A 24,930-nucleotide genomic window follows, 5' to 3' on the forward strand; every position below is an offset into this window, starting at 1 on the left:
TCCTTTCTTATTTCTTCGTTTTCTGTTATTTCCATTCTTTAAATGTTAAATGCGCGTTTCATTCGTTTTCGTAATTTCGCGCGCGCTATTTTCACCACGGACTATGCTACCGCTATGGAGAAAAACTTGCTATCGTATTTTTGTCCACTTCGGGTAAAGAGTGTTTGGAAGGGGAAGTCGGTGTGTGAGGAGTGGTGAGGAGCCCCTATCGTGGACATCAGCATCACCCCAGACATCGCCATCACTGATCTACGGACACAGACTACGGTTGTACGTACACATGTGGAATTTCGTCTCCCGATACCGATTATTCTGTTCGTTGGTCACACCCGGCTCAAGTTCCTGACGATCGTTCGAAATCGGAAGAACAAACACGGGACGACAACCAACCATTGTCCGATTTTAGTTAGTGACGTCATGCGCAAAACAGTTCGTTCCTTATCCCCTCCGTATATCTATCCAGCTGTCCGTGGTTTGGCAGTCCGGTGAACGAATTTCTCAGGGTGATCGTTACGTAGGTTTTTCTCATGCTAGTGGGTTTTTTCTTGCGAGCAAGAGGCGAGTGAAAATCATCGGTGTCGAACTATCGATACGCGGTCGAGTGCCAATCGGGAGAACCTGTTCGGTGGAACTAATTTTGAACAAGCTTGTAACGGTATCGCACGGATAGGGTGGCCTTCGGACTGACAAAAGGCAAAGACGTACGCAACAGAAACAACTGGCGTTCTCGTGTATGCGACGAGGTCGTCGGAGCAACCGCCGCGCGGGCCAGTGATTACATATTTATTCAACTATAGGAATTAACGCGTAAGCTGTCCCACGGTCATCGAAAACGTTCTGGAATTCGTCCGAATCGAACGATTTCAGAGCGACGAGCCCATTCGTGAGGGATGTCTACCCCTGCAAGAAGGAGACTAATGAGAGATTTTAAGAGGTACCGTGGCTATGTTAACATTTCTGTGTCATCGCTTTCGCGATGTCATGTACCGCCATTGCGAATCGAATTTTCTGTCCCATTGCTTTCCTATCCCGTAACCTTTTTTCCGTGCACGATTCTGTTTGCCCAACGGGAAACAGAAACCGAGTTAGAAGGGTTACACACAACTCGATCAACGTCATACCGTGTCTCGCAAGAAGTTATTATTAGGAACCCGCGATCGTTTACTGCGTTTCATTTGTATATCTCCGTTTAGAACGATTTTGATAGTTGATCGAGAAAACACATTTGCCCACGATTTCACCGATGTTTAGATTTTGATGGATGCACGTTGCTCTCTCCCTCCCCCATTCTCTCTCTCTCTCTCTCTCTCTCTCTCTCTCTCTCGCCCTCCCTCCCTTTCTGGAGCAACTATGGTTTTGTTTATATTTTGATTTTCTCTATAATTGATTCCGATTAATATCGGACTGACCCGTAGTAACCTTTTTTCTAACGTAAATAAACACACGTTTCGATCAAAGCGGCTTACTTTGCCATTGTTTTGGAAAGTTTTGTTTCAGTCGATTCGACTGTAAGCTGTAGTTGTTGTTCGTCTACCGTCCTCTTAACATTTTACTTGATGCAAGTCTATTAATAGCATTTTCATTGACCATGCTATATAAATGAAGTATTTTCTCTTGAAAAATAATACCAAATAAAATCATTAGATTATGCATATTACCAGGAGTGATTAATAAGAAATGTTTTCTATAGAGGCATTAACATGACACTGAAAACCATTAGGCTTATACATTTATACTTTGCACAAAACATTTTTATAGTTTCATAGAATTGCTGTCCCATCAGTTTCCATGATAAAAAGTATTAATTACATGTTTTCTTTTTATAAATGATTACATATTTATAACGATGTATTGGTTCGACTAGATTACAAGAAGACCCACCCACCGGAGTATCAGGAGCACCGACAGACAATAATATTATGATATGGAATGCAGTTATATTTGGGTGAGCTTCGAGGAACCGATATAAACGCGAGCAGGTGAAATTTATCTACTTTTCTAGATCTTTAATTTAATTACTTTCCTTTCAGACCACACGACACTCCATTCGAAGATGGTACCTTCAAACTTATAATAGAATTTACAGAAGAATATCCAAATAAACCACCTACGGTCAGATTTGTTAGTAAGATGTTCCATCCAAACGTATATGCCGATGGAGGCATTTGTCTTGACATATTACAGAACCGTTGGAGCCCTACCTACGATGTTTCAGCTATATTAACATCCATACAGGTATTGTAAATGCAAAATATATTATTTTATTTAATAGTTCGAACACCATCGGATCCAGGTACTTTGTAGACTTTGTATTCCCGAATCATTGATCTCTTGTCATTGCATGCGTTTGTACATTAAGTTTGATACAAGCCAATAATTATTCAGCTTGATGCAGTAAGTATACAACGATAAAAGAGTCGCTCGTAATACATAATTAAAGTTCTTTCTCTTTTCTTTATGTTGTTTTACTATTTAGTTTCACAATACTTTGTGTTAAGTTTCTGTTAAGAAGCTGCAGATATGATTTGCATGGCAGTTACTAAATGTAAAGAAAGAAAAATATGAACTGTGTATGTTATTAAAATAGTGTGTGCTTAATTATCTTTTCATTTCATGCGAGATAAATGTTAATCATGTATTTGTAAAAATGTACAATTATGTATCTATTTTTATCGCATTTCTCATAAAAATCATAGAGATTCGTACATTTTCGTCTTAACAGCGGTTGCAATTCAGCAAAGTCTGATTCATTGAATCCAAAAATTCTTCGCATATACGTATACATGTATACATGTATATATGTATATATATATATATAGAATATTGACGGTAAAAATTGTACTTGCAATCTGTTTAACTGACCATAACTGTATTTCTAATCACCGATACCGACTAAAAAGAATGTCATCTACTTCCAAATTATGGCCATGCATCATTATAAGAACAAAACGAAGAAAGATAATAAAAAAAAAGATTAAAGAATATTGAGAATGTTGTATAATGAGTACGACTTATGTGGTTGCAGTCGCTGTTAAGTGACCCGAACCCGAATTCACCTGCCAACTCAATGGCAGCGCAACTGTACAAAGAGAACCGACGCGAGTACGAGAAGCGAGTGAAGGCTTGCGTGGAGCAGAGTTTTATGGATTAGTCGCAGGCGTTTTCACGATGCTGTTGCAGCATCGATCAGCCACCTACAGCCATCAGATACAGTGGAGAACGTGCAGCCTTATCAAGGAGCTAACGCTAAAATATTTAGCATGTTTCTTCCTAAAGCTCTATTGAACTACCACGATGTGCAACATTAGACCGAATTTTTACAATGTTGAATAATAAATTATTATAAAATTGTGTATTTATTTATTTCGATATTTGATAACACGAAATTAGTACTATTAAACATTAGATGATAATACTTGACGCTTTTTCTCCTGTGCTATATAAAGCATGGTCTTTCACATGAGCACAGAATTTGTATTTTCCATTAAATTTTAGTGTGTGTATATGTGTATGTATGTATGTGTAAATATATATATATATATATATATATACATACGTATGCATATGTGTGCCTGTGTCTACATGTATATGTATGCGTATACACGTGTACACATACACACACACACACACACACTTAATAAATGCATAATTCTACTTTATAGTCTAATAGTTTTCTTTAACCTTGTATTGCTGTTTCGTCGTTTCAATTAAATCAATTGTTATATAATAGGGTATCATTTATACGTTGTAACTATTCAAGTTCTATAAAATATTTGTTGCAGTCTCTTTTGGATGAACCAAATCCAAATTCACCAGCCAATTCTTTGGCAGCACAATTATATCAAGAAAATAAACGGGAATATGAGAAGAGAGTAGCAACTGTTGTTGAACAGTCTTGGTTGAATTTCCAAGAAAGTCACACAGAAGATCCCCGCTGACATTAAGTATGGTTCATTTTGGATTTCATGAAAAATGTATTTGATACACTTTTTTTATATTATTTCCACGAGTCTGTGGTTCGAAACACCTTTTCCTGCATTGCTAAATCTATACATTGATATACTCCATTGTTCTACAGATATCTTCCCTTTATTTTTTTTAAATACAAAAGCTCTTTGGATTTTTTTTATTACAAAAAGATGGAAGCATTTACTTAATTTTTGACTATGTTTCAGATACATAAGAATGTAGAGCATTGGAGTGATGTGGAATCGCACTGTGAACTTATGTGATCTTTACCTATAAGTATAAATAAAACGATGTATGGTTTTGCTCATTATAATTAGACTTTAGGAATCCTTATGAAGCGAGATTGAAAAAGAAAAAATGAAAAAAACCTGCGTATACGTAACGCGTCATAACATTAAGTTATGTTATAACAGCTACATTTAATTATACAAAGGCCTTTAAATGATAAGTTTAAAACAGATCAAACACTGAAATATTAATAGTTTTTACTTATATGTTCTAAATGGTAATCTATTGTAAAGTACATAGTTCGTTTTTCTTTTTTTTTTTGTGCACAGAAAGTAAAAATGTCAGTGTATAAATAATATAGTACGGTAAATAATGATAATAAACTTTGTCAGAGGAATAATTACTGAATATTTGTCATTTCCTAATTTGTGGAACACATAGAGTAAGGGAACATGAAAGAGAATCGAGAATGAACGTAGTGTTAGAAAGCAATAACGTTAATGAAAACATTAAATTTATTTCTTACAAACATGTCTCATAAAAAAATGTTCTTACAACTGTGCAAAACTCACATTGTTTTTGGGAAACAATTCTGGTTTATATACAGTCCAAGTTTATACTCGTTTATGAAAAAAAATAGCTGTTCAAACATATTGTACATTATGCACTAATCGGGGATTGTATTCTAAAAATACAGCATATCTATTTACAAAGTAGATCTTTCGACGATTAAAAGAGAGAAGGTACATAAAGTGGAATTAGATATTCGAGTGTTGCACAGAGATTCAATCGTTTTCATTTATAGATATTACGTATGTTTTATATTAAATACATGATAATTACCTATAGCGAATCTGTAACTATATTTTCTATACAATTATACATTTTACAAATAATACAATAGAACTTTACCAATGTTACTTAACGTATATACCGACGTAGTAATAATTCTGTAATAAAATCGTATGCATTACAGTTGTACGGATCTTGAAAAAAATCTCATTAACATTAAACTATTTTATTTACGAAAATTTACGCTACGAAATATTACTCGCGTTATTTAATACTGCTATTGCGTTTGAAAAACTGAATGTACATTTTGTAGTCGACTGCAAAATCTAATTTGCTCGGGGAACATGTACAAGCTAAGTAACTCTTTGAAATTTTCAACATGATTCAATGAATTTCGAAAAATGTGCAGCAGCAATCGGAGGATATCGGTTTCATTCTCGTTCGATACATTCATGTTACAATATTTACAATAGCCAATACTATACAAATCTAATTTATCTCCTACTGTTAGATAATTATTTGATAGTTCACACGCATATTTATATGTATATTCAAACACTTAAGAAACCAAACAAGTTTAGCCAGCGTATCACGTGACTATTATCATTTCTTTGTTTGCCAGGAGTCAAATAATGTATTCGATAGAACCGTAAAAATTTAAAAAATTAAAAATTATGAAGTATCGAATAAAGGATTCTTTAGTTTTTTCAATTAAGTCTTCCAAAGTTTAAATTGCTCACCAGCTTTCTCCTGCTACGATTTCTCCTCCTTCTCTTTGTTATACCTTTCCAATTCTTTCAAGAATTGTGCTTTGGGTTTCATAACGTTCGGTCGATCGCCTCTACATTTTGGACAGAACCATTTGCCTTTTGGCTTAGTACTCAACGAGACGCACGAGAAATGGAACCACTCGATAGGACATAGATCATTATCGCACAATATCATCTCTCCATACGATATTTGATCGCAAAGGCAATACGTTGGTTCATCCGGGTCTATCGCAAGCTCATCTTCCGGAGGTGGGGGAGTATCTTCCCGATGTTGATTCTGCTGATTGCCCTGTTTAGACTTTCTTTTCTTTTTCTTTCCGGTGTTGGTAGTATTTGTTTTCTTTTGACTACCATTACTTGTATTGGACAATGTATTGGAACGTGTTTCGGTCATCGCGATCATGTCCATTGCATTGGATTCGACTAATGTCTCTGTTCTTGTCCTCCTGGCTCTCTTAGTCTGCCTCTCCGAATTATTGGCATTGCCGGAAGAGTTGGAATTAACATTAGCATTTGTTTCACGCGTCGATTCGCTACTTTCTTGTTCTTTTCCAAAATCTGTAAATAATTTAAAGTACATTTACATGCACGATAGACAAAATCTACCGCATTCGATGATTATACCAAGGTTTCGATAATCCAGATCCAATTGTCTAGATTTATTTTCTATAAGATCCTGGACTTGCTGTACAATCTGTAGCTTCTCATCTCCTATTTCTTTTGCGGCAATTAGTGCTTGCTGCACTCTTAGCAATGCTCTCCTCCTCACTTGCATATCGGTATCGTTTCGTAATGCCTCCTGTTGTTGATCCACTTCTCGTAAATATGCTGCATTCGATGAAAGGGAAGAAAGAGTAATATCTGATTATTCCATAAAATATTCTATTGTAGGAAAACAGTTAAATAAATTAATATTAAGAACGTATAGAACGCGTAAAAATGGAAAATATGATTTGATTCTATGCAGATATTCATATGATAAATACATGACGATTTTTTCGATGTTATTTAATTTCTTCAAGATTTCTACTATATGCCAGACTTTTAAAGCTTGCAAGTCACGTATGGCTTCATTGCGAACAAATTTTCAAGTCATAAAAACGAAAATATTTCAAATATAAAATGACAAACGTACACACACGGATGCACACAGATATGCGCCCGCGGTGCACGTTTGAAAAAGTTTGTTAGCTGAATTACTTTGACAAGTGGCGTCGAGTTCTCGAAGTCGGGAAACATGTCTTTGAAGATCGTTCGGTAAATTTTCCACGCAGTCCAGATAATTCTCGATGTATGTCGCGGAATATAAAGCTTCGACTACAGCTTGGTTTAACATGTTCACTCGTTTACGGATCTCCCTCGACAGTTAAAAAACATAAAAACAGTCCATTCGTGAATCGAATCTTCGATAACGCTGTGATAACTTTTCCAACTTTTCGTTTTTTCCAACATTTATACGGAAATATATGATTAATTAATTAACAACCGCACCAATCTGTATGAATTAAATCGGTAGGAAACGTAGGTAAACTGTTGTGTGGACTCTTTTCAGACGCTCCATCTCCATCTGTATTTGTCAATCAGAATCTAAGATGGCGGCCAAACACCTAGCTCGAGTTTCTCAAATTTCTTTTCCGCAACACAATAACAAATTCTGCGTAAATAATAAAGATTCCTTACCCTGCCAAAATTCCCACACAGACATTGCACATCATCTATAAAGTTCCTTTTTAGTAATTAATCATTTATACAACAGCTGTACTACATACAATAGAGTAAGATTAAATATTGTTGAATTATCTCAGTAATTTTTGAATCATTTGAAAATAATCATTCTAAATGCAATAGCGAATGGTTCAACGTTTTACGAAACGAAAACAAATAACGAAGCAGAAAATATTGTAATGAAATAAGCTGAATAATAATTGTTGGTTCGTTGTTGATAAACATGTAAATTTGTATAACAAATAACTAATAACTAATAATATTTACAATGTTTATTGTGCAGTAAATAAGCAGACAGAATTGTAAGACAGTTTCGATGTGAAAAAGAGTTTAGGGTTTAAACGTTGATTTGACTAGCCCTCTGACGTCAGAACTTGTAACACGGACTGCTACCAATCCCGTCTCAAAACCCTATTTGATTTCGTTCGGTGGAAGAAAGAGTTGTGTTTAGGTCTCGTGTGCCGCAAAATCTGTGTGACGGTTACTAAGAAAATACTCGTTCCCTTGGTTTGAATCGGTAGAAGAAGATGACGTCTACAGGAACCTTCCAAGGATTCGGCGACGACAAGAGAAAATCCAGCAAGTAAGTGACACACTCGTATTATATTCTTTATCCGTTTCAGAAATATCGTATGGCTGTGTGCGATGGCCTTTGTGCCAATGTTCTGGTGCGTCCTTTATTTATCTCAACCTTTTAAAGGGAAAGAGAAACAACAAAAACTATCGTTTACACGTAAAAAACATATGTATGTATGTATTCACCATAAATAATTGTCGCATTCGTTGTTAACGTAAACACCGCCGATCTCGTAATTGTAACCAAACTGAATTATTCGAATCGTTTTGTCTTTTTGCAAAGTACGTTCGAAAGAATTGTTCTTGTTTATTATACAATCGTTAAACATCTATTCGTGGTAATAATAACCGAAAGAAACGAATGGCGTCCTATTGGTTACCGACTTTTTTGTTATTCACGGTGCGTCAGTTTGAACCGGTCATAACCGGACAATCCAAGATCCTTTTTTCGCCGTGGTAAAATGTTTTGGCAAGTTGTAATACTAACAATGTTCAGAATTATTCATTTGCATTTGAACTTGTTTAATTAGTTAGCTTCTTAATTAGCTTCTTTCGAATACGTCAGAATTTAGTGTGAAATATGCATTATAATACATTGTCATTAGGATAACCGCAAATGAATATTAAGCATTGACTCCTCCGGTGACAGGTGTTCTCGTCCTTTGATATTATTACAAGATTAATATTTAATCGGATCCTAAATACATCGCTGTCGCTAATACAGAAATTTCCGCGACACGCGTCATTCAAATAAGCCTGAATGTTTCTCTTTTGTAAAATAACAAAGAATTGTCATGTTAAGCGATGTAATTATTGCATCTGAGGACCGTAATGTCGGTAGTGCATCTCAATGTATGTACTTCTGTAGCTAGAAGTGCGAAGGAACGGCAACAGATTGCGTTCCCTGTATTATCACTGTTGTTTTGGGAACGAGAATTGCATTAAAAAAATAATCTTTTCCAAATACATGCATTCGAATAAGACGTCTCTGTAAGAGCTACCACCCACTTTGATTAGCACGATAGCGACGATAAAGTTGATGTAGAAAATGAACTCATCGATTACACCGATCCGTTGAATTTTTTTGATACTTCTTGACATATGCGACTAAAAAAATTCTGTGTTCTGCACTGCGGTTCGCGAGTAACCTTAAGCCACGGAATGTAGTCTCAACTTTATGCAACATATGCAACGTGTAAACATCATAATTAAGAAGGCAGGTCGTTTACACAACCCTTTTCTACTTTGTAAGGTCTTGGTGAGCGAGTTTACTTCTGCGAGTGTCGCGTTACCAGTCTGTCGTTTTCGTAGAAAAAACTCGCGGTTCACCGCGTAACGGCTAAACATTGCAGTGCATGTTTCTAATAAACGGACCGGTTCACTTTCTTACGGTAATTAAAAATAACAATTAAAAAGGTGCACAGGTTACATTCGTTAAAAGGAAAACGACGTTTTCGTAACATGCTCGATTAGTAATCTATCGAAATGAACAATGTGTTTGTTGCTTTCGTGTAAACAGCTAATAGATGGCTCTCGCACACATTCCAATTGCCGGACATCCGGTAACGATGATAACCTTTTCCCGTACGCATCCTGGTAGGATGGATCATTTTTTGTTTTCATTTCTTTTCGCGAATCTACTGTTTCGGAACAGAATCGTTCGTCGCATGAGAGATCCATTCGTCGGTGATGTCTTTCTGGCTGGCTATAAATATTATATTTCTTCGGTATGCGAGCGCGAATAACGCGTACGCTTTTGAGTTCAGAGTTCTGAGTTCTGAGTACAGAGTCTTGAGTTTCGAGTTCCGAATTCCGAGACCACTAATCACGTTCATGCTGCTTGTTCCAAGCCGATTGTATTGTGAGTCACCCGGCGTCGCGTAGTTCCTAGCGTGCCGCATAGAGGCGTATACATTTAGGTACCGAAGCTTCGTAATTGCACAGGCGTACAATGTTCTACCCACTCTTTATTCTCCCTCCTTCCGTTCCTCTTACGCACACCCTTTATTTCAACCATTTTTCCATACCCCTTGTCGGCTTTTTTTTGTTGTTCGGACGCCGCAACCGGGGAGACAATTCTGGGAATCCGCACGGTCGTAGGGAGACATTCATTTTGAATAACCTTGTTCGCGTGCATTGCCACTCGACTGGGTGTCGTTCGTACGGTGACGAATCGGCGTTTCCTATCGTTTGAATTCATTTTCGTTATCCAGAAACAGATAAACTTCTTTCGATTCTATCGACTCTTTGTTATAAATAAACAGTATCAGTTATTAGGGAGAGGGGGGGAGGGGGAGGGGGAGAGAGAGAGAGAGACAGAGACAGAGAGAGTGGACTGATTTTAAACTATTGTAATTTGTAATAATGTCACCGTCTCCTCGGAACTTGCAAGTAGGTAGACGGGCGCGTCCACCTGATGGATTCGAAAAAAAACGATTTCCCGTAGAAAGGAGATGAATTGCAAGGTTCGCCCACACGTCTGGGTGTCGGTGTCGTTCAGACCCTAAAAGGCAAAGAGACGCACGGTATTTTCACTAGGTGGAAAATCCGCGTGCACAAAGGATAAATATAACCAGAGCGGTTGCTGGCACGGCGAAATAGCCGAAGAGAATCATCTTCGTGACCGTGGTTAGGTACCCCGTTGGGAGGTTGACCGCTCGTTCGCGCAGTCTCGATGGTCTCCAGTCGTCTCAGATCCGAGCAAAACCGGCCTAAGGCCCCGTGCACACCAGGACCCGAGTTCTTCCTACACAAAGTCTGTGTGCGTTCTCCCTACGCAAGAACGCAAGAACGCAAGTCGAGAGTCGAGAGTCGAGAGTCTCGACTCGAGGACTGGTCGAGACAGTCGAGAGTTCGAGAGACGCAGTCGATACGAGCCGTCAGTGAATTTCGCGATTGTACGGAACGCGGCACGCGTTCCTCTATCGTGTTTCTCGAGTTTTTCGAGGTGGCGCCTCTCCTCTTCGTGCGGCGCGCATTAGAAGGTTTTCACTTTGCGATTCTGTCGCCGTCCCGATCCAACGCAGGACTTGCGGACCGAGAAGGACAGACGATCGAGCGACGTGATCCAGCCTGGACTGACCCACGACGGGAGCCTATTCCAACGTCGTCGTCGTCGTCGTCGTCGTCGTCGCCGTCGCCGCGACGTTTAAACCACGCGTGCTTAGTGTTGCGTCAGATAGACAGATAGATAGATAAAGAGTGGGAGAGAGAGTGAGAGATAAATAGAGAGAGAGAGAAAGAGGGAGGAAGAAAGAGATAGAGACGCGGTGATTCAAATTCGGAGGTCACAGAGAAAAATCTTTACACGGAGGAAAGATGTGGGCTGGGCAGGACGATACTCAACGATTCAAAACCAGGTTGGTGGAACCGAACAACATTTTTCCACGACAATTCGTCCGTTACGTTTGTCCCTTGATAACGAGCTCGCCGAGTGGGTGGCGCAGGTGGGGACGGGGACTCGCTCGTCATTCTTTTCTTGTCATTTTGACAGGCACGGTATAACCTCGAAACGCCTTTCTCCTCGGGAATGCACGATAGGGAGACAAGTTCGACGACCTGTCCTCCATCGATAGATCGGGATAGCGACTCCGTAAATGCGATTAAACTAATTATGGTTCGCGGTGTATCGATGTGTATGCATGCTTGCCAAGGGAGTTGCGCCGCATTTACCTCGCCTGTTGTCTGCGCGTTTTCTACTTTACCGGCCGAGCCAATGGTTTCGTTCCACGATTTCGCAATTTACTTCGGCCGTTTTATTTCGGTTCGATCGGGGCTTGGAATTTTGAAAACTAGAGAAACTCGATCGAATGACTTTTTAGGCTGAAATATAATCGATCGTGTATCGTACCGGCAGCGAGCCGCGAGAGATCGATGCTCGCTCGATGGAGTATGCAACGAAAGCATAGATCCCGAAGCGACAAATTTCGAGGTTAATCGCCCGTAATTAACGGCCTCAAGGAGAACGGGAATCGATGGGGACCATCGAGTCCAGTTTCTATTTTTGCGACCGCGAGGCAACAAGAACGCGTAAAACGTTCCGAGACGACCGCAGAGAACCTGTGCAAAGGTTAATGCCAGGTGTAACGAGAGCAACCAGTTGCCGAGCATAGACGCGTGCTTCTTCTCCGGCGTGTTTCGTTCGCTGCCCCGAGGCATGCTATTCTCTATCTAGGAAATTTCAAACGACTTTGCAACAATTTCGTTGTATAATTCTATTCTTTTTATCGTTCGTTCACTCGTCTTATTATTAGCAATCGGCGTTTTCGTTACACAAAGCGCAGCCTCGGACTCTCGCAGCCTCGCCGTGGCGAGAGCCGACTGTGACACGGTTCACTTTGTCGTGTGGGTAGAACTCGTTTTTAAACAGGACCCCGGTGTACCGAGCACATTCGCGCGACCGGATTTAACTAAATATCCCGGCAGGGAATTTCCCTTCCAGAGGAGTCGAACGAGCTTTTTCGAGCAAAAGAATCGGTCTTCTTGCTCGAAGGGGGTACCCTTGCCTCACCAGTTTGAATCTTGGAAAGCTTTTTGCTGCTGCTGGACGTTGTTTTGGGAAAAGGTAACACCGTATACCATCTTATTTACACGTATCCGTTCTTCGGGCAAGGGAGACCAGCGTTGAACGGCACGACGTCGTTGGTATCTCTCCTCGTTAAATCCGTCAACGACGGGGTCAGCGAGTTTAGCCGCGTCAGGACTTCGGGACAGTCTTACCGCGTATCGGACATCGACCCTTTACGCGCCGGCTATTTTTTTTCGCAAGCACATTTTCCCCCAGCACAGAGCCACCACGCCACCAGTTTCCCTTCGCTGTCCTATTCTAATTGCCGTCAATCTCCCAGCCAGGGGAAGAAGAGGGCCACTTGAACCGCCTGAAAGCCACTCGAGATAATAAAGTCGAGTAACCGTGTCTCGTCTCGGCTCGGCTCGGCTCGGTTGTGTGGGTGTTTCACGCGAGATGACTCTCTCTCTCTCTCTCTCTCTCTCTCTCTCTTTCTCTCTACCATTTGTCGCAATTCGTTGCCTTATCGGCACGCGTTAATTCGTAACGAGGATTCCAGCCGGCCTCCGGATTCTGGATTTTAAGATATCTGCTCGTTCGTTCTCAATTTTGGAGAAATTCGGACGATTCTTCCGCTTCGTCGAATATCCTTAGATTCGTAATTTGAGAAATTCAGCAGGAGAAACGATCGAGTGTGCGCATCTATGTTGCACAGCTGCGATAGATAAGAGGGAAGCGTAGAAACACATTCGCTCGTTTCATATTAGAGTTACGTTTCTAACAACGCACAGATATTTTCCAATATACCGCGTGTCGCGTTTCATTCGATACATCGAAGCGCATCCTGCGACGTGACACGCGAAACGCACCGCACTGAGAGGTGTGCCGGTCGCGTGCTTGTCGTCGTCGGTGTCCTATTGCAGCGGGAACCGTCGCTTTTCTCTCTCGCGACTCGTTTCACCGTTTCACAATTGTTCGGTGGTGTTTTCGATCGAAAACATTCTGGCGGCAGCAAGAAGCTTCCACGAGTCTGCAACACGGATAGAAAGAATGGAATTGCGATTGGATCGTTAGCCTCGTGGGCAGCCTTGGCAGAAGGGACTGGTCTCTCGCGTTAGGATTGCACCGAATATGTACACCGAAGCGATCCGTGGAAAAAGTCGCGATGGGAGGATTCGCATGCGTGGACGCTCACACGCCCCCCATTCTCATTGGCATTCGCGTCTCGGCGTTGTTAGCGAATTCGTTCACGAGCAGGTACTTGGCAGCTCCAACAGCGTGTCGGATCGAATGAAATCAGGGCTGATAAGCGGCTGCAATGTCTATGCGAATAGACGGTGATTGCTATTGTTCGCGACAATACGATTACGCCGATTTAACCGTGGCTTTCTCCCCGGCCGAACGAGAAGGCGTTTCTCCTCGATCCGAGCTCCGTGCCTCCCTCCTTCGAAACACCCGAAAACGGTACGAAACGCGCTCTTCTCTCGTCTCCCCAATTAATTCGGCCAGCTTTCCGTTTTCGTTAGCCGCGCGCGCGAATCGTCCGCGAACGCGATCCTTCGATCCCGTTGATCCCGTTGATCCGCAAGAAATCGGCTCGGCTCGACTCGGATCGGATCGAAGGTAATTAGTGCGAGCATTCCCTCCGCTTGCGAACACGCCCATAGAAAGTCCCGCGAAAGAAAGCGCGCGCGAGGGCGACACTTTCCTCGATAACGAAACCTCGACGCTCGTCGATCGACTCGAGCTCGAAATTCTGCTCTTCTTGTCTCCCTTCTGCTCTCGCGAGTCGATCTCGCCTTCGGATCCGCGCCGAGAAAAATTTAACCGAGCTCGCTCGATCCCGCGGCAAAACCCTGCCGCGGCTTGATTGCGCTCTGCGAAACGAACTTTCAGCCGGATGCTTCGTGTTCGGAGCGTTTTCTTGCTTCGGTGCCCGCCTGCAGGGAAATATCACCGATCCGGACCAGCGTCTACGGTTTTATCACGGTAACCGAGCTTTTTCACCGTGTAATCATCCGTACGTGATTGCGCTACGACCGCGGTCGCGTCGCGTCCCGTTCCGTTCCGTTCCTTTTTCCTCCAGCGAATGCCCTTTTTTTCGGGTTTCCTTCGCCCGTTTCTTTGTTACCTGGCAAATGACTTTCAATCGCCGCGGAATCTTGCTCCAGAAAATCGTGAAATCATGCGTTTCTAATTCCTTTAATCATTTTTCGACAGCTGTTGCCGCCGGCGATTCTACTTTTCTGCGTTTCGCTTCGTTGGCGTTGCTTAACTTTCTTACCGGTCTAACGTTATTAATAATTGTCGGGAGTCGAATGACCGGCAATCTGTCGCAATCTTATGTCCGAAAGATCGAGTATGAGATCAACTGGAAAATCGGAAGGTTCGCTCGAATCATCGAAGATTCGAACCATGCTCCGTGCACCGTGTGCACCTACTGAAATATTGTGTTTCTATCGAGGACAAGGGCAAGGTATTACCGCACTAGATAACGCAAAGACCACACGGAACAGTTCGTCGGTTCCACTCGGGCTCGGGCGCTCGGGCTCGCGGGATCCAAAGGCGATCGCAAAACATCGGCATTAACGTACCGAGGAACGATCTCGCTGGGATTACGATCTAGGGACAGGGTCCGGCACACGTGTCCGGCATGCCGGACAGAGTCGCGGACATTTAACCGTCCGTGAACGTCCGACGGAGTCTTAAAGTGTCCTCGCTCCAGGTGGAACGAATCGAATGTCGTTCCGAGAACCGGGCCCCGTCCCCTGTCCCGTCCCCTGTCCCGTCCCCTGTCCCTTCCGCTGTCCTGTCCGCTGTCCCGCCGCGATCGTACCGTTTCACGGTTTTCTTGGTTCGACGATCGATCGATCGTCGGTGCTCGCGCGAATTCGATAGCAGCAAGATATCTGTGCATCCTGGATTCCCGAAAGCGGTTCATTCGCTGAGATTGTTCGCCTGTTAAAGACATCCGAACGACGAATTGAAAGCAACCGAAAATTAGAGGATCTATTGGATCGGGGCTCGCGATGATTTTTGGGTGCTTCAATTTCCGAACGGGAATCGTAGTTCTCGCGTTGCAGGGCCTGCATGGCATGGCATGGCATGGCAGGAGCATGGTCAACGAAACTGCGAAAAATGGCATGCACGCCGAAGCATGATTCCGGCGACTCCTCTCTTCTCTCCTCGTCTCTTCTTCTTGCTTCGGGGTGCTTGTTCTTGCTCGTACAATTACCGCAGAATTTTGCGGCGCAAAGACGGACGCAGGAAACGGAGGTCGGCCGCTGGAGGAAGCTGAGCGTAATCGAGCTTGCACACCGCGTTCGACGCAACGGTAATCCGAGGTTGGAGAACCGCCTAGATTACTATGATCGGCCGAGGCTTTTCCGAGGATCGCGAACGGGGGCGTCGCACTCGCGAGCCACGTTTACCCCGAGCGTCCACTTTATTAACAAACAATACGCTTACGATGGATTACTGAATAAAGCCCGAAAGGGGCGAGCTTCGAGGAGCTCGATGCTCTCTATTAGACCGGTGGTCGTCTCGCCTCGTCGCGCCAGCGCAATTACGAGCGTGTTTATCATTCCTTATTCACGACGACCACGACTGTTCACGCACCAATTGGTGGCGTTCGATCGAGTTCGACGAGACTCGCGCAGGTGGCTCGATCTTGATCCGATTGGACTCGACTCGAATCGTGGGACGATCGTGAAAACCGCTTTTCGTATCGCACACGCGACGGCGGCCGATCCCAACAATGATCCGCCGCGTTAACGTGGTTTCAGACGTTCCAGACCGCGAAACGTGTTAATGTTTGATGGCGAAGGCACGCACGCCGCACGCACGCCGCACGCCGCACACACGATCGTTGCGGAATGTTGCGTGCGCGTGCTCGCGGGTTCCTCGTTCCGCGTCCGTCGCGAGTTCGAGTAAACCATTGGCCGACCGGAGGAGACGAGGAGAGAAGAAACAGGGTCGGCGAGCAGGAGAACGGATAAATTGGTAGCGAAAAAATTGTCGGAGAACGGTGCGGAGTAATCGACAGCTGCGGGACCGATAGAGAGACAGACCGAGTTACGGACTGTCGAGCGATACCGTGGAGAAAACGCGGATTTCGCGGAATAAGATCGCGATCGCGGGAGCCGCTCCGGCAGGAAACGATCGATAATCGATCCCGCTTCTCCTCTCTCTCTCTCCCTCTCTCTCTCTCTATCTATCTATCTCTATCTATCTCTATCTCTATCTCTATCTCTCTCTTTCTCGAACGCGCGCGCGCGTTCCGCCGATAAAAATCCGAGACGGCCGACCGCGACGATATCCGTGACTTATCCGGCTGGCTCTCGTTCTCCTATTCCAGATTTCTCACGATTTACGGCCGCCCGCCGATCGTAAAAAGCTCCCGTTTAATAACTATCCTCGTCGCAATTTGTCACGGTCGTTGACTCGGTACCTCTAAACACAGGATATTCTCTACCCCCGTTAGATTCGTTATCTCGATCGGGCATAGACGATACCTTTTACCGTCTCTCCAACCGGAGAACCCGAAATCTGTTTTACGCCGAGCGGGATCGATGTGGCAACTCGTTGTCCAGTGAAATTATCGAAACATATTTTCCTTTGGTATCGCCAGGAGAAATCACGCGTAAATCGAAGAAAATTATTCGAAGAAGCTGGACTGGAAAAGTTCTGTGAAAAATACCAGAATCGTGGCCAGATTACGATCGAGATTTTACGATAAAATATTCCAGCCATGGTCGGATATAAAGACTAAATTAGTCCTGGACTAATTTTTTGTCCACGGAACCGCGACTACGATCGATTTGTTTTTACTTTTGTCCGAATAGGAGAGAGCCGGATCGATCGAGCGTGTCTCGAGCCAAGTTTTTCGTTTGGTTATTCTTGATCCGAAGTCACGATCATCGATCGTTTCTACACCGATCCGATCCGTTTCTTTGGATCGAGTTGGGTCTATTCGATTGTGATTTGCAAAGCAAACGATTCGATAATGATTTCCGCCGAATCGTCCGGAACGCGACGTCGATCGAGAGAAAGAAAGGGCGCGGCAGGGTCGCGGATGAACGAAGACGGGACGGAACGGGACGGAACGGGACGGAACGGGAAGGATCGGCGACCTTGGGCAGAATCATTACCGGTTTCCTTAAGGCAAAAGGTATCGGTATCGTCGCGAGTGGACGACGTTCGGGGCGTGCTGGTTCTGTCTCATTCCGCTCGATTAAACGCGGAGGAAGATTTGGATCGGCGACGAAATGCGCGGCGAGGTAGTCAGACGCGATCCCGCCGCGCCAGTCGCGGCCAGGCAATTAGAACGTTTCCCGTCGTTAAAAGCCAGGTAACCGAGACCGATTTTCATGCGACTTCCGCAGGACGAATCGGCGACTTGCCCTAACGAAGAGGCCTGTCTGCGTCGATGCAGCTGGAAAATCCGGCCTCGGCCATTGTAACCGAGTAATTTCGCTGCACGGTTCGCCGGCCGCGTTTTGCCTCGATCCACCGTGATCCACCGCGATCCACCGCGATTCGTCGCGATCCAGCGCCATCCACCGCGATCCAGACGGAATCGGCTCGCTGCTCCTCGAGGAGCCTCCCAATTAATAAGAAGCCGCGTTAATAATCCAATTAGAAAGCAATGAAACAGAGGTACCCGGTGGTAAGTAATTGGCCGCGAGACAACCGTGATACGTGTCCGGTAAATACATACGCTTATTCCCATCAGCAGTTTGTTAAACTAAGAATACGACGACGGTGCTGTAAATAATAATTTTATATTTCGGTCGTTTTTCGTGCCGGTCTTGGTTAAAATCGTACAATCGTATCGACAACGAACGAATCTATTTTTCCTTATTCTCGAGTCAGCAGGCCTATGAAATCGAGAATTCTGGTTACATATTCGGCAATCCTTCGTGCTCGCGATTAAGAGGCAAGCGGACGATGTCAGGGTTAGGTCCGCGACGATCGCCACGTAACACCGTGCGTTATCGTAACCCGAGAGCTAACAGGAAGCGGCTAGCCGGACAATGTTGATTACGAGAAACATTTTCTATTCTCGCGGTGCGCTGCGATCGGAATGACGTGTGGCCGTGGGTATCGCGTGACACCCTCTATCCGTCTCCGTCTCTGTCTCTATCTCTGTCTCTGTTTCACCCGATATTTCCTTCGTAATTATATCAAACGTCAACGAGAACGACAACGACCGGCTAATCGCAATAACGCGGCACGCGCGAGATTTTCGCCGGCGATACTACACCGTGTCCCCTACTCTCAACGGCTGGGGGCAGAATAGGAATAGAGTAACGCGGGGGCGGAGACGGTGAAACGACCATCGTAAAATTCTAGGCTCACCGAGACCGAGACCGAGACCGAGACCGATCACCAGCCCGCCGCGGCCCCTAAAATGGCCCTCGACACGACAACGTCACAATTTCTTCCCTTCCCTTCCTTCTCTTGAAACGAACCGCCAACTGCCTAACTGCCTCTTGTTCCTTGTCGATCCGATCGAAACGGTTCGATGACATTTTCATTCGAGCCTATTTTTAAAGTAATTTCAAGATACTTAATCTCAAGATCGATGGAACGGAGTTTCTTAAAAACTATCTCGAAAGTAAGCAAGTATCTCTTTACGAAGAAACTTTCATCGGACACTTACGTTTCGTATTGTACGATTAATGTACAATTGTTTCCGACGTGTCTACCAAACTCCGACACTTTATAATTTGAACGGTACCATTTCATTTCGAGAGGACAGTCCGCTAGTTTCCGACATTCTAAAACACATTGTTCACAGCGCAGAGCCAAGATGAAAGAATAATCGAAGGAGAGTCGCTAGAGTGAAGAGAACGAACGGTATCGCTTCGGAGTGCACGAGCCGACCGCGAAAAACCGTGGTACGTGGTACGTGGTATATACGTGGTACGTGGTACGTGGAACGGTTCCGCGATGCCTTGCGCACAAGCTTTAAGCGTAAGCTGCGGTGTGAACGACATAAAAGTGTTCACTGACCGAAACGCGAGCGCGCCAGGCCTTCCTTCCTGCGTCTAGCCAGTGGCTAGTAAAATTTAATACCTGGAATTTGCTGGAAGGCGATCGTTCCACGGGGCTCTCGCGAAACAGCAGCTTGTCTGCTCGGGCTGTCGGACGTTAACAAACATCCGAAACATCGATTGTTCGCTAAAGACAACTCTGCCAGGGAAAAGTAGAACCTCTGGCTCGTATTTCGTCGGGCATTTCTAGCTAGCTGGCCAGCGAACCAAGACTGCGTATCCATTTTCACCTTTTCACCGGATCACTTTCCAGGCTGAACGGATGGGGATCCACTGTCTCTGGCAGGAAGCATTCGATCGGAATCGGTCGAGTACGATCGGTCAGAAAATTGTTTCAAATACAATCTATTGTCGTATACGTATCGGCGATCGATGTTCGGAGACGATTAAATCCCCAATTGAAATCGCAAGAATATTATTACCGTACTGTACACTGTACGAAACGTGCGTCGAATATAATCGTATGTTTTTTTCCTCGATCGAATTCTAATCGATCGAGAAGAATGTAAGAACGTTCTGAAATTTGTCGAATGTCTTTACGATCTTTAGACATTTTCGTGTTGTCGTTTTGATCGCAAACTGCGCGATATCGGATACTTTTTGGCCAGGGATCCTGGAGAACGTAGAAACGGCGTGTTGCCTCGCTGGATAGCACCGTGGAACATCGGCGTAGCCACGCGTATCGTCGAGAAGGTGACCGTTGTTCCCGAGATCGGTGAAAAAGTGGAACCGAGGAAAATCGAAAGCGAGGGAAGAAAGATGTGGAGGAGGGTGGATGGGAAAGAGGGAGAGAGGGAGAGAGGAGCCGAGAGAAAAATCGGCTGATCCGGGTTACGGTTTCGAAACGCGCGACGAACGAACAGGCTCGAAAGCATGACCGATGTCAGGAGGTAGAAGCCCGTTGGAAAAATCGTTTGGATTTAGATGATCGTGCATCGAGAGACCGACCAACGTTTTAATGGCAAGAGATCGCGCCACGATGGCTCTCCTTTCCTTTCATTACCGAGCGCGTTCAATTAGCGGCCGCGAGCAATTTATTGGATCGGAATGATCCGCCAGAGTTTGTCGAGCCACGGCCAAGGAAACTGCCGTTCCGTTCTTTCTTTCCACCGTTTCGCCCGCGATCGTTCTCAGCAATTACCCGTTCATCGATTGCCTCTCTCTCTCTCTCTCTCTCATTCCATTCTATGTATCTCTGTTATTATTCTGCAGAGAATATCGCGGTTGTAGGGAGGACTTAAGGCCGAATAGAATTTCTTTCCGGCGCGCTCGGTCGGAGTAGCTCGGAACGGATCGGAGCGGGTCGGAACGATCGCGATGGACCGATACGCAGCAGCGGCAAGTGGATCGCGTGTTGCACGTCATTAGACAGCGACTCCTCGATCTCGTTCCCGGGTTGCTGGCTGACTGGAATCGCGCGCGGTTAGGTCAGCGAGACGCGGCTGGCCCATTACCCTTTGCAGCAGATCCGACATGCTCGCTAGAAAATCGAGCGTTCTTCGGTACTTCTGGAGAAACCTCTCGAAGAGAAGAAGTCGCGGCGCGTTCTATTCCAGGGCCGCGGTACCGCCAGCCGGATCGGTTCCTACGCGATTCCTAGCAATTTTCCTCGCTGGGGGAATATCTAAAGCTCTTTCGAGGTACATCGGGCATATTTTTTCCGGTATGCGGGGTTAACCGAAACTTGGTTTGTTCGAGCCGAGCGAGGGCTAGTCCCGAACGACTTCCTCCAAGAAATCGACTATGCGGGATCGTTCCGTTTGCGATCGCGACGCGCAACAGCGACCAGGGCGCGTTCGCCGAGGCTCAGCCCAAATCGCGATGATCGTCCATCGCCCCGCTCGCCGGGGAACAATAACGCGACGTCGAACATAACCGGATGTTACCGCATCGGTCGCTCGATTGCCTCCGCGGGGCGACTTCAAGGCTGCCGTCGAAGCATTTCTTCCTGTCCAGGTGACGTCCAAGAGCCATCCAGGGGCCGGTTCCCAGCGAGTCGAAGGTCGATCGATATGCGGCACCGTTTACAACGCGTAATAAATCGGTCGTCCCGGTTTCCGGTGCAGCTTCGCTGCCTCTAGCTTCCGGCGGGATTCGACTCTCGATCGAGGCCTACGCGCGCGGTCTCTATCAGGCGTATCTCGACTTTACGAGTTTATCTAGCGAGCATGGGAATCCTCGTCGATCATCGAGCTGTTAGCATCTTCTCGCCCGCCGAGAATTTACGATCGCAACACGATTTTCATCTCGTAGAGAGTGCGGATGCGACGCGGACTCTGAATGTTTCTTACGCGCGCCTTTCTCGCCGCTGCTAATTGCACCGCGCCGACTGAATTCCAGCTGACCGCAGCCAGCGTGTCCCTCTTTTTCACCTAACTCCCCTCTCTTTCTCTCTCTCTCTCTCTCTCTCTCTCTCTCTCTCTCTCTCTCTCTCTCCCTCCCTCCTTCCCTCTCCCTCTTGCACTCGCTCACTCGCACTGTCCAAGTTTCTTTCTTGCCTGATCCCGTCGAACGTTTCTTCCATCGGTTGAGCAATTTCGCGCGATCGATCGCCTAACGGGAACGTTTCCGCGAGCGAATTAGCAAAAGAACCGCTCCCGGACCTTCGTTTTCGCGACCCGAACCTCTGCCGATCGAGATCGAGATCGAGGTTCGAGGATCGAAGCTTCCGATCCCGATCCGAGGAGCTAGAAAAGACAAGAGAATCGACTTCGATTTGCTTGATATTGTAATAATAATAATAGAAACTTTATTTACCGGATAAACCCTTTGTTACAGTGAGAGAGAGAGAGAGAGTGTGTGTGCGTGTGTGTGTAATAATAATAATAATAATAATAATAATAATAATAATAATAATAATAATAATAACGTATAGCAGTCACGAAAGGACGGACAAAATACAAAAATTGAAATGTAAAAGAAAATGCGTGACCAGGCAGGGCAAATATCGTGTCCCTTTTGGTGCGCGCGAACCCTCCGCAGGGGTGGTTTTCAAGAAAATTGGGGGAATCGGCGTGCCGTTGTAATCGGATCTAGAGGGCAGAGGGTATGAGACCGATTCCGCGTCGATGCCGCTCCGGTTTTTGCTCGCGATATTATCGCCGACATCGTCACGCCATTTCGCCGACTTCGTAAATCGTTCCTTCCTCCCTCGCCTTTGTCTATTTTTCTGCCGATTCTTAATTCTATTTTTATAAGTTCCGTTCGAACTTATCCCGCCTCGGAAATTTACGATTCCGTCGAACGCGAGCCTCTCCGCTTTCTCTCGGCTCGGTAATTACACTGTAGAAGGGGGACGGAAGATGATGGGTGGACGGCAAATCGGCGCGATGAATCGTTAATCGTCGATCATCGAGATCGACACGGAAAAGCCGGGAAGCGCCAATTTTTCCTTCGCTCGAGGAGATAGCGGAGAAACTTGGCCGCGAGTTGTTACCCTTGAGAATGACACTGTTCGCCGGTTGCAGATTGGAAAATGACTTTTACAGCGATGCGTCCGGTCTCGATTATCACCGCTCGATTACCGCGTTCTCGAGGTTCCAAGCGAGCGAGAACCGTTCCTCAAAGCTCCTTCTTTTTTTCGCGCGAATAATTAGACTGTAAAACTAAATGGAAAGTCGCGGGCAGAACGTCGCGTCGCGTCAAACCCGCGTTAAATTTCAGCCAACGAAACTGTTATCACGGGCGATTCAATTTCTATTCAGCCTCGGCGCTCGTAATTGGTCGTTCGGGACAATACAGGCAGCTTAATTATTCCGTTTCATTAAGCTCGCGCTTGACCGGGGTTCTGGATAGAAAGTATACCTCGGACAAGACGTGGTCGGTTGGAGCTGGACGATCGCGGGCCTCGACGATCCACGGGGGGGTCTTTCGATCCCGAGGATCCAGCTTCGGAGACGCGAGGTATCTCTTGGATCGTTTCGACGATAATCCTTTGAACTTGATCCTTTCGAAGTTTGCCCGTTTGCTCGTCGATCGCAACGATACGGTTAGCGTCTGCACGAGTCTGTCCGCTATTCACCGGGGAACGGTGGTCCCGTAAAAGTAAAGCAACGACCGGTTAACGGTCGCACGATTTCGTGGAGCCGATTTCGAGGTGCTTCCGGTTCCCGTGTCGGCCATATCCTTTGTTCGCGTCGCACCACGCGCCGTCCGTTTTCCTCGTCGGTTAGCAGATTTCAGATCGGTATCCATCATCCGTTGCATAACTGGACGATAGAAAAGAAAGGCTCGCGTGCATAATGCGGGTGAACGGTCTAAGAACGGGCGCGAGAAGTTGGTCGAACCTGGTCATCGAGAAACTCGTTCGAAAAAATACTTCGCCGAGATACGGTCGATCGGCTTTCCTGGAAAAACTTCACGGCCATAAACCAGCAATCGTGGCTCGCTCCAGATACAATATTTGCTGCGGCAGGCGAGGCGAGGCGAGACGAGGCGCAGCTCGGCGCGGCGCGGCGCGGCGCGGCGCGGCGTTATCTGTCTCCACCGCGTTATCGGCTCGAGCGATAACGTTGGACGCCTAACGGCGGATTAATACGGCCGCAATCGCGAATAAAAGATCGGTGCTGGCGACTTTGAATTCTTCGGGCGGGCACCGATCTTTCGCTCCGACCAAGTTTGATCGAGTCGATCGCGAACGGATCGCGCGTCGCGCAACCGTGTCTCGCCTTTCGCACGCAGTCTGTTACCACCAACGTTACCAATATTCCCCTCCTTTTCCCGTTCTAGACACGATAATATCGGGAATAGAGTTCCTTGAATGGAAAGGCGAGGCCATTAACGATCCCGTAATCGTTTTACCGCGACGATGAAATCGAATAATTATTCTCCGCGTGCGTCGATCGTCGTTAATATTCGACGGAAGATATGCCCAACCCTGTCCCGAAGCGTCCAGTATCGGAACAAGTAGTATCGGAACGCGCGACGACGGTCGCTCGAATTCGTTAGGGATTCGAGCGATGCACCGGCTCGTGCTCGATAACGCAGCGCGTAACGCGGTAAGCTGACATTCGAGAAACGGTACTTGAAAACGGCTCTGCTAGGAAGTCGGATCTCGCGCGTGCCGAATTCCGATCCCTTCTTCCGGCCGCGAACCCTACGAACGATCGTTCGAATAATCGAATACGAATAATCGTTCAACGATGTTCTCTCCTTTCCTCGTCGACTCGGTCCTCGAAGTCTCTCCACGATCTAGAACCTCGAGGCGCGATCTTCGGACAATTGGGAATCCCGTGAATCCTGGAAGCTGAATTTTTGTAGCACCGGAGATATATCCCGGAGATACAGCGCGATCGCAAAGGATTAC

The 24,930-nt window shown here is 45.5% G+C and overlaps 3 protein-coding genes across 8 annotated transcripts in view; 2 read left to right on the forward strand and 1 right to left on the reverse strand.

Moving 5' to 3' along the window:
* Nucleotides 1-123: 123 nt before the first annotated feature.
* Nucleotides 124-5,700, forward strand: Ubc6 (ubiquitin conjugating enzyme 6). Of its 4 annotated transcripts, none has more exons than XM_033468266.2 (5): nucleotides 124-270; nucleotides 798-934; nucleotides 1,865-1,945; nucleotides 2,031-2,235; nucleotides 3,783-5,700. In XM_033468266.2, exons 2-5 carry the CDS (start codon nucleotides 891-893, stop codon nucleotides 3,936-3,938), a joined length of 486 nt encoding a protein of 161 aa, XP_033324157.1. In that variant the 5' UTR covers nucleotides 124-270; nucleotides 798-890; the 3' UTR covers nucleotides 3,939-5,700. The 4 variants fall into 4 exon arrangements, with proteins under 4 accessions (XP_033324157.1, XP_033324158.1, XP_033324156.1 ...); XM_033468267.2 differs by lacking the exon at nucleotides 124-270 and having other exon boundaries at nucleotides 277-934; nucleotides 3,783-3,944; nucleotides 4,176-5,700; XM_033468265.2 differs by lacking the exon at nucleotides 124-270 and having other exon boundaries at nucleotides 277-934.
* Nucleotides 4,695-7,722, reverse strand: LOC117219266 (inhibitor of growth protein 1). 2 transcript variants are annotated; one of them, XM_076518525.1, is made up of 3 exons: nucleotides 7,440-7,722; nucleotides 6,384-6,587; nucleotides 4,695-6,317 (listed from the first exon to the last, which is right to left on the reverse strand). In XM_076518525.1, the coding sequence occupies exons 1-3, from the start codon at nucleotides 7,462-7,464 to the stop codon at nucleotides 5,743-5,745; spliced, it is 804 nt and encodes a 267-aa protein (XP_076374640.1). In that variant the 5' UTR covers nucleotides 7,465-7,722; the 3' UTR covers nucleotides 4,695-5,742. The 2 variants fall into 2 exon arrangements, with proteins under 2 accessions (XP_076374640.1, XP_033324149.1); XM_033468258.2 differs by lacking the exon at nucleotides 7,440-7,722 and adding an exon at nucleotides 6,960-7,403.
* A 145-nt stretch (nucleotides 7,723-7,867) lies between these two features.
* Jupiter (microtubule-associated protein Jupiter) overlaps nucleotides 7,868-24,930 on the forward strand; it is a 41,958-nt gene continuing 24,895 nt past the window's right edge. The window contains exon 1 of one of the 2 annotated variants that reach the window (XM_033468261.2): nucleotides 7,868-8,067. In XM_033468261.2, coding sequence (XP_033324152.1) covers nucleotides 8,012-8,067 — 56 coding nt within the window. In that variant the 5' untranslated portion in view covers nucleotides 7,868-8,011. Of the gene's footprint in view, nucleotides 8,068-10,891; nucleotides 11,420-24,930 lie in introns of those variants that run through there. The other variant, XM_033468262.2, reaches the window with a different exon arrangement.

This window comes from Megalopta genalis, chromosome 2 (genome assembly GCF_051020955.1).
Source record: "Megalopta genalis isolate 19385.01 chromosome 2, iyMegGena1_principal, whole genome shotgun sequence".
NCBI lineage: Eukaryota > Metazoa > Arthropoda > Insecta > Hymenoptera > Halictidae > Megalopta > Megalopta genalis.

Bases quoted from the DNA above. Each gene is read 5' to 3' on its own strand.
- Ubc6 (XM_033468266.2), top strand. From the start codon at position 891: ATGTCTACCCCTGCAAGAAGGAGACTAATGAGAGATTTTAAGAG. The intron at 935-1,864 runs GTACCGTGGCTA...TGGTTCGACTAG, and splicing joins CTAATGAGAGATTTTAAGAG to ATTACAAGAAGACCCACCCA. The intron at 1,946-2,030 runs GTGAGCTTCGAG...CTTTCCTTTCAG, and splicing joins TGGAATGCAGTTATATTTGG to ACCACACGACACTCCATTCG.
- LOC117219266 (XM_033468258.2), bottom strand. From the start codon at position 7,095: ATGTTAAACCAAGCTGTAGTCGAAGCTTTATATTCCGCGACATACATC. The intron at 6,588-6,959 runs GTAATTCAGCTA...CATCGAATGCAG, and splicing joins ACTCGACGCCACTTGTCAAA to CATATTTACGAGAAGTGGAT. The intron at 6,318-6,383 runs GTATAATCATCG...AATTATTTACAG, and splicing joins TCTGGATTATCGAAACCTTG to ATTTTGGAAAAGAACAAGAA.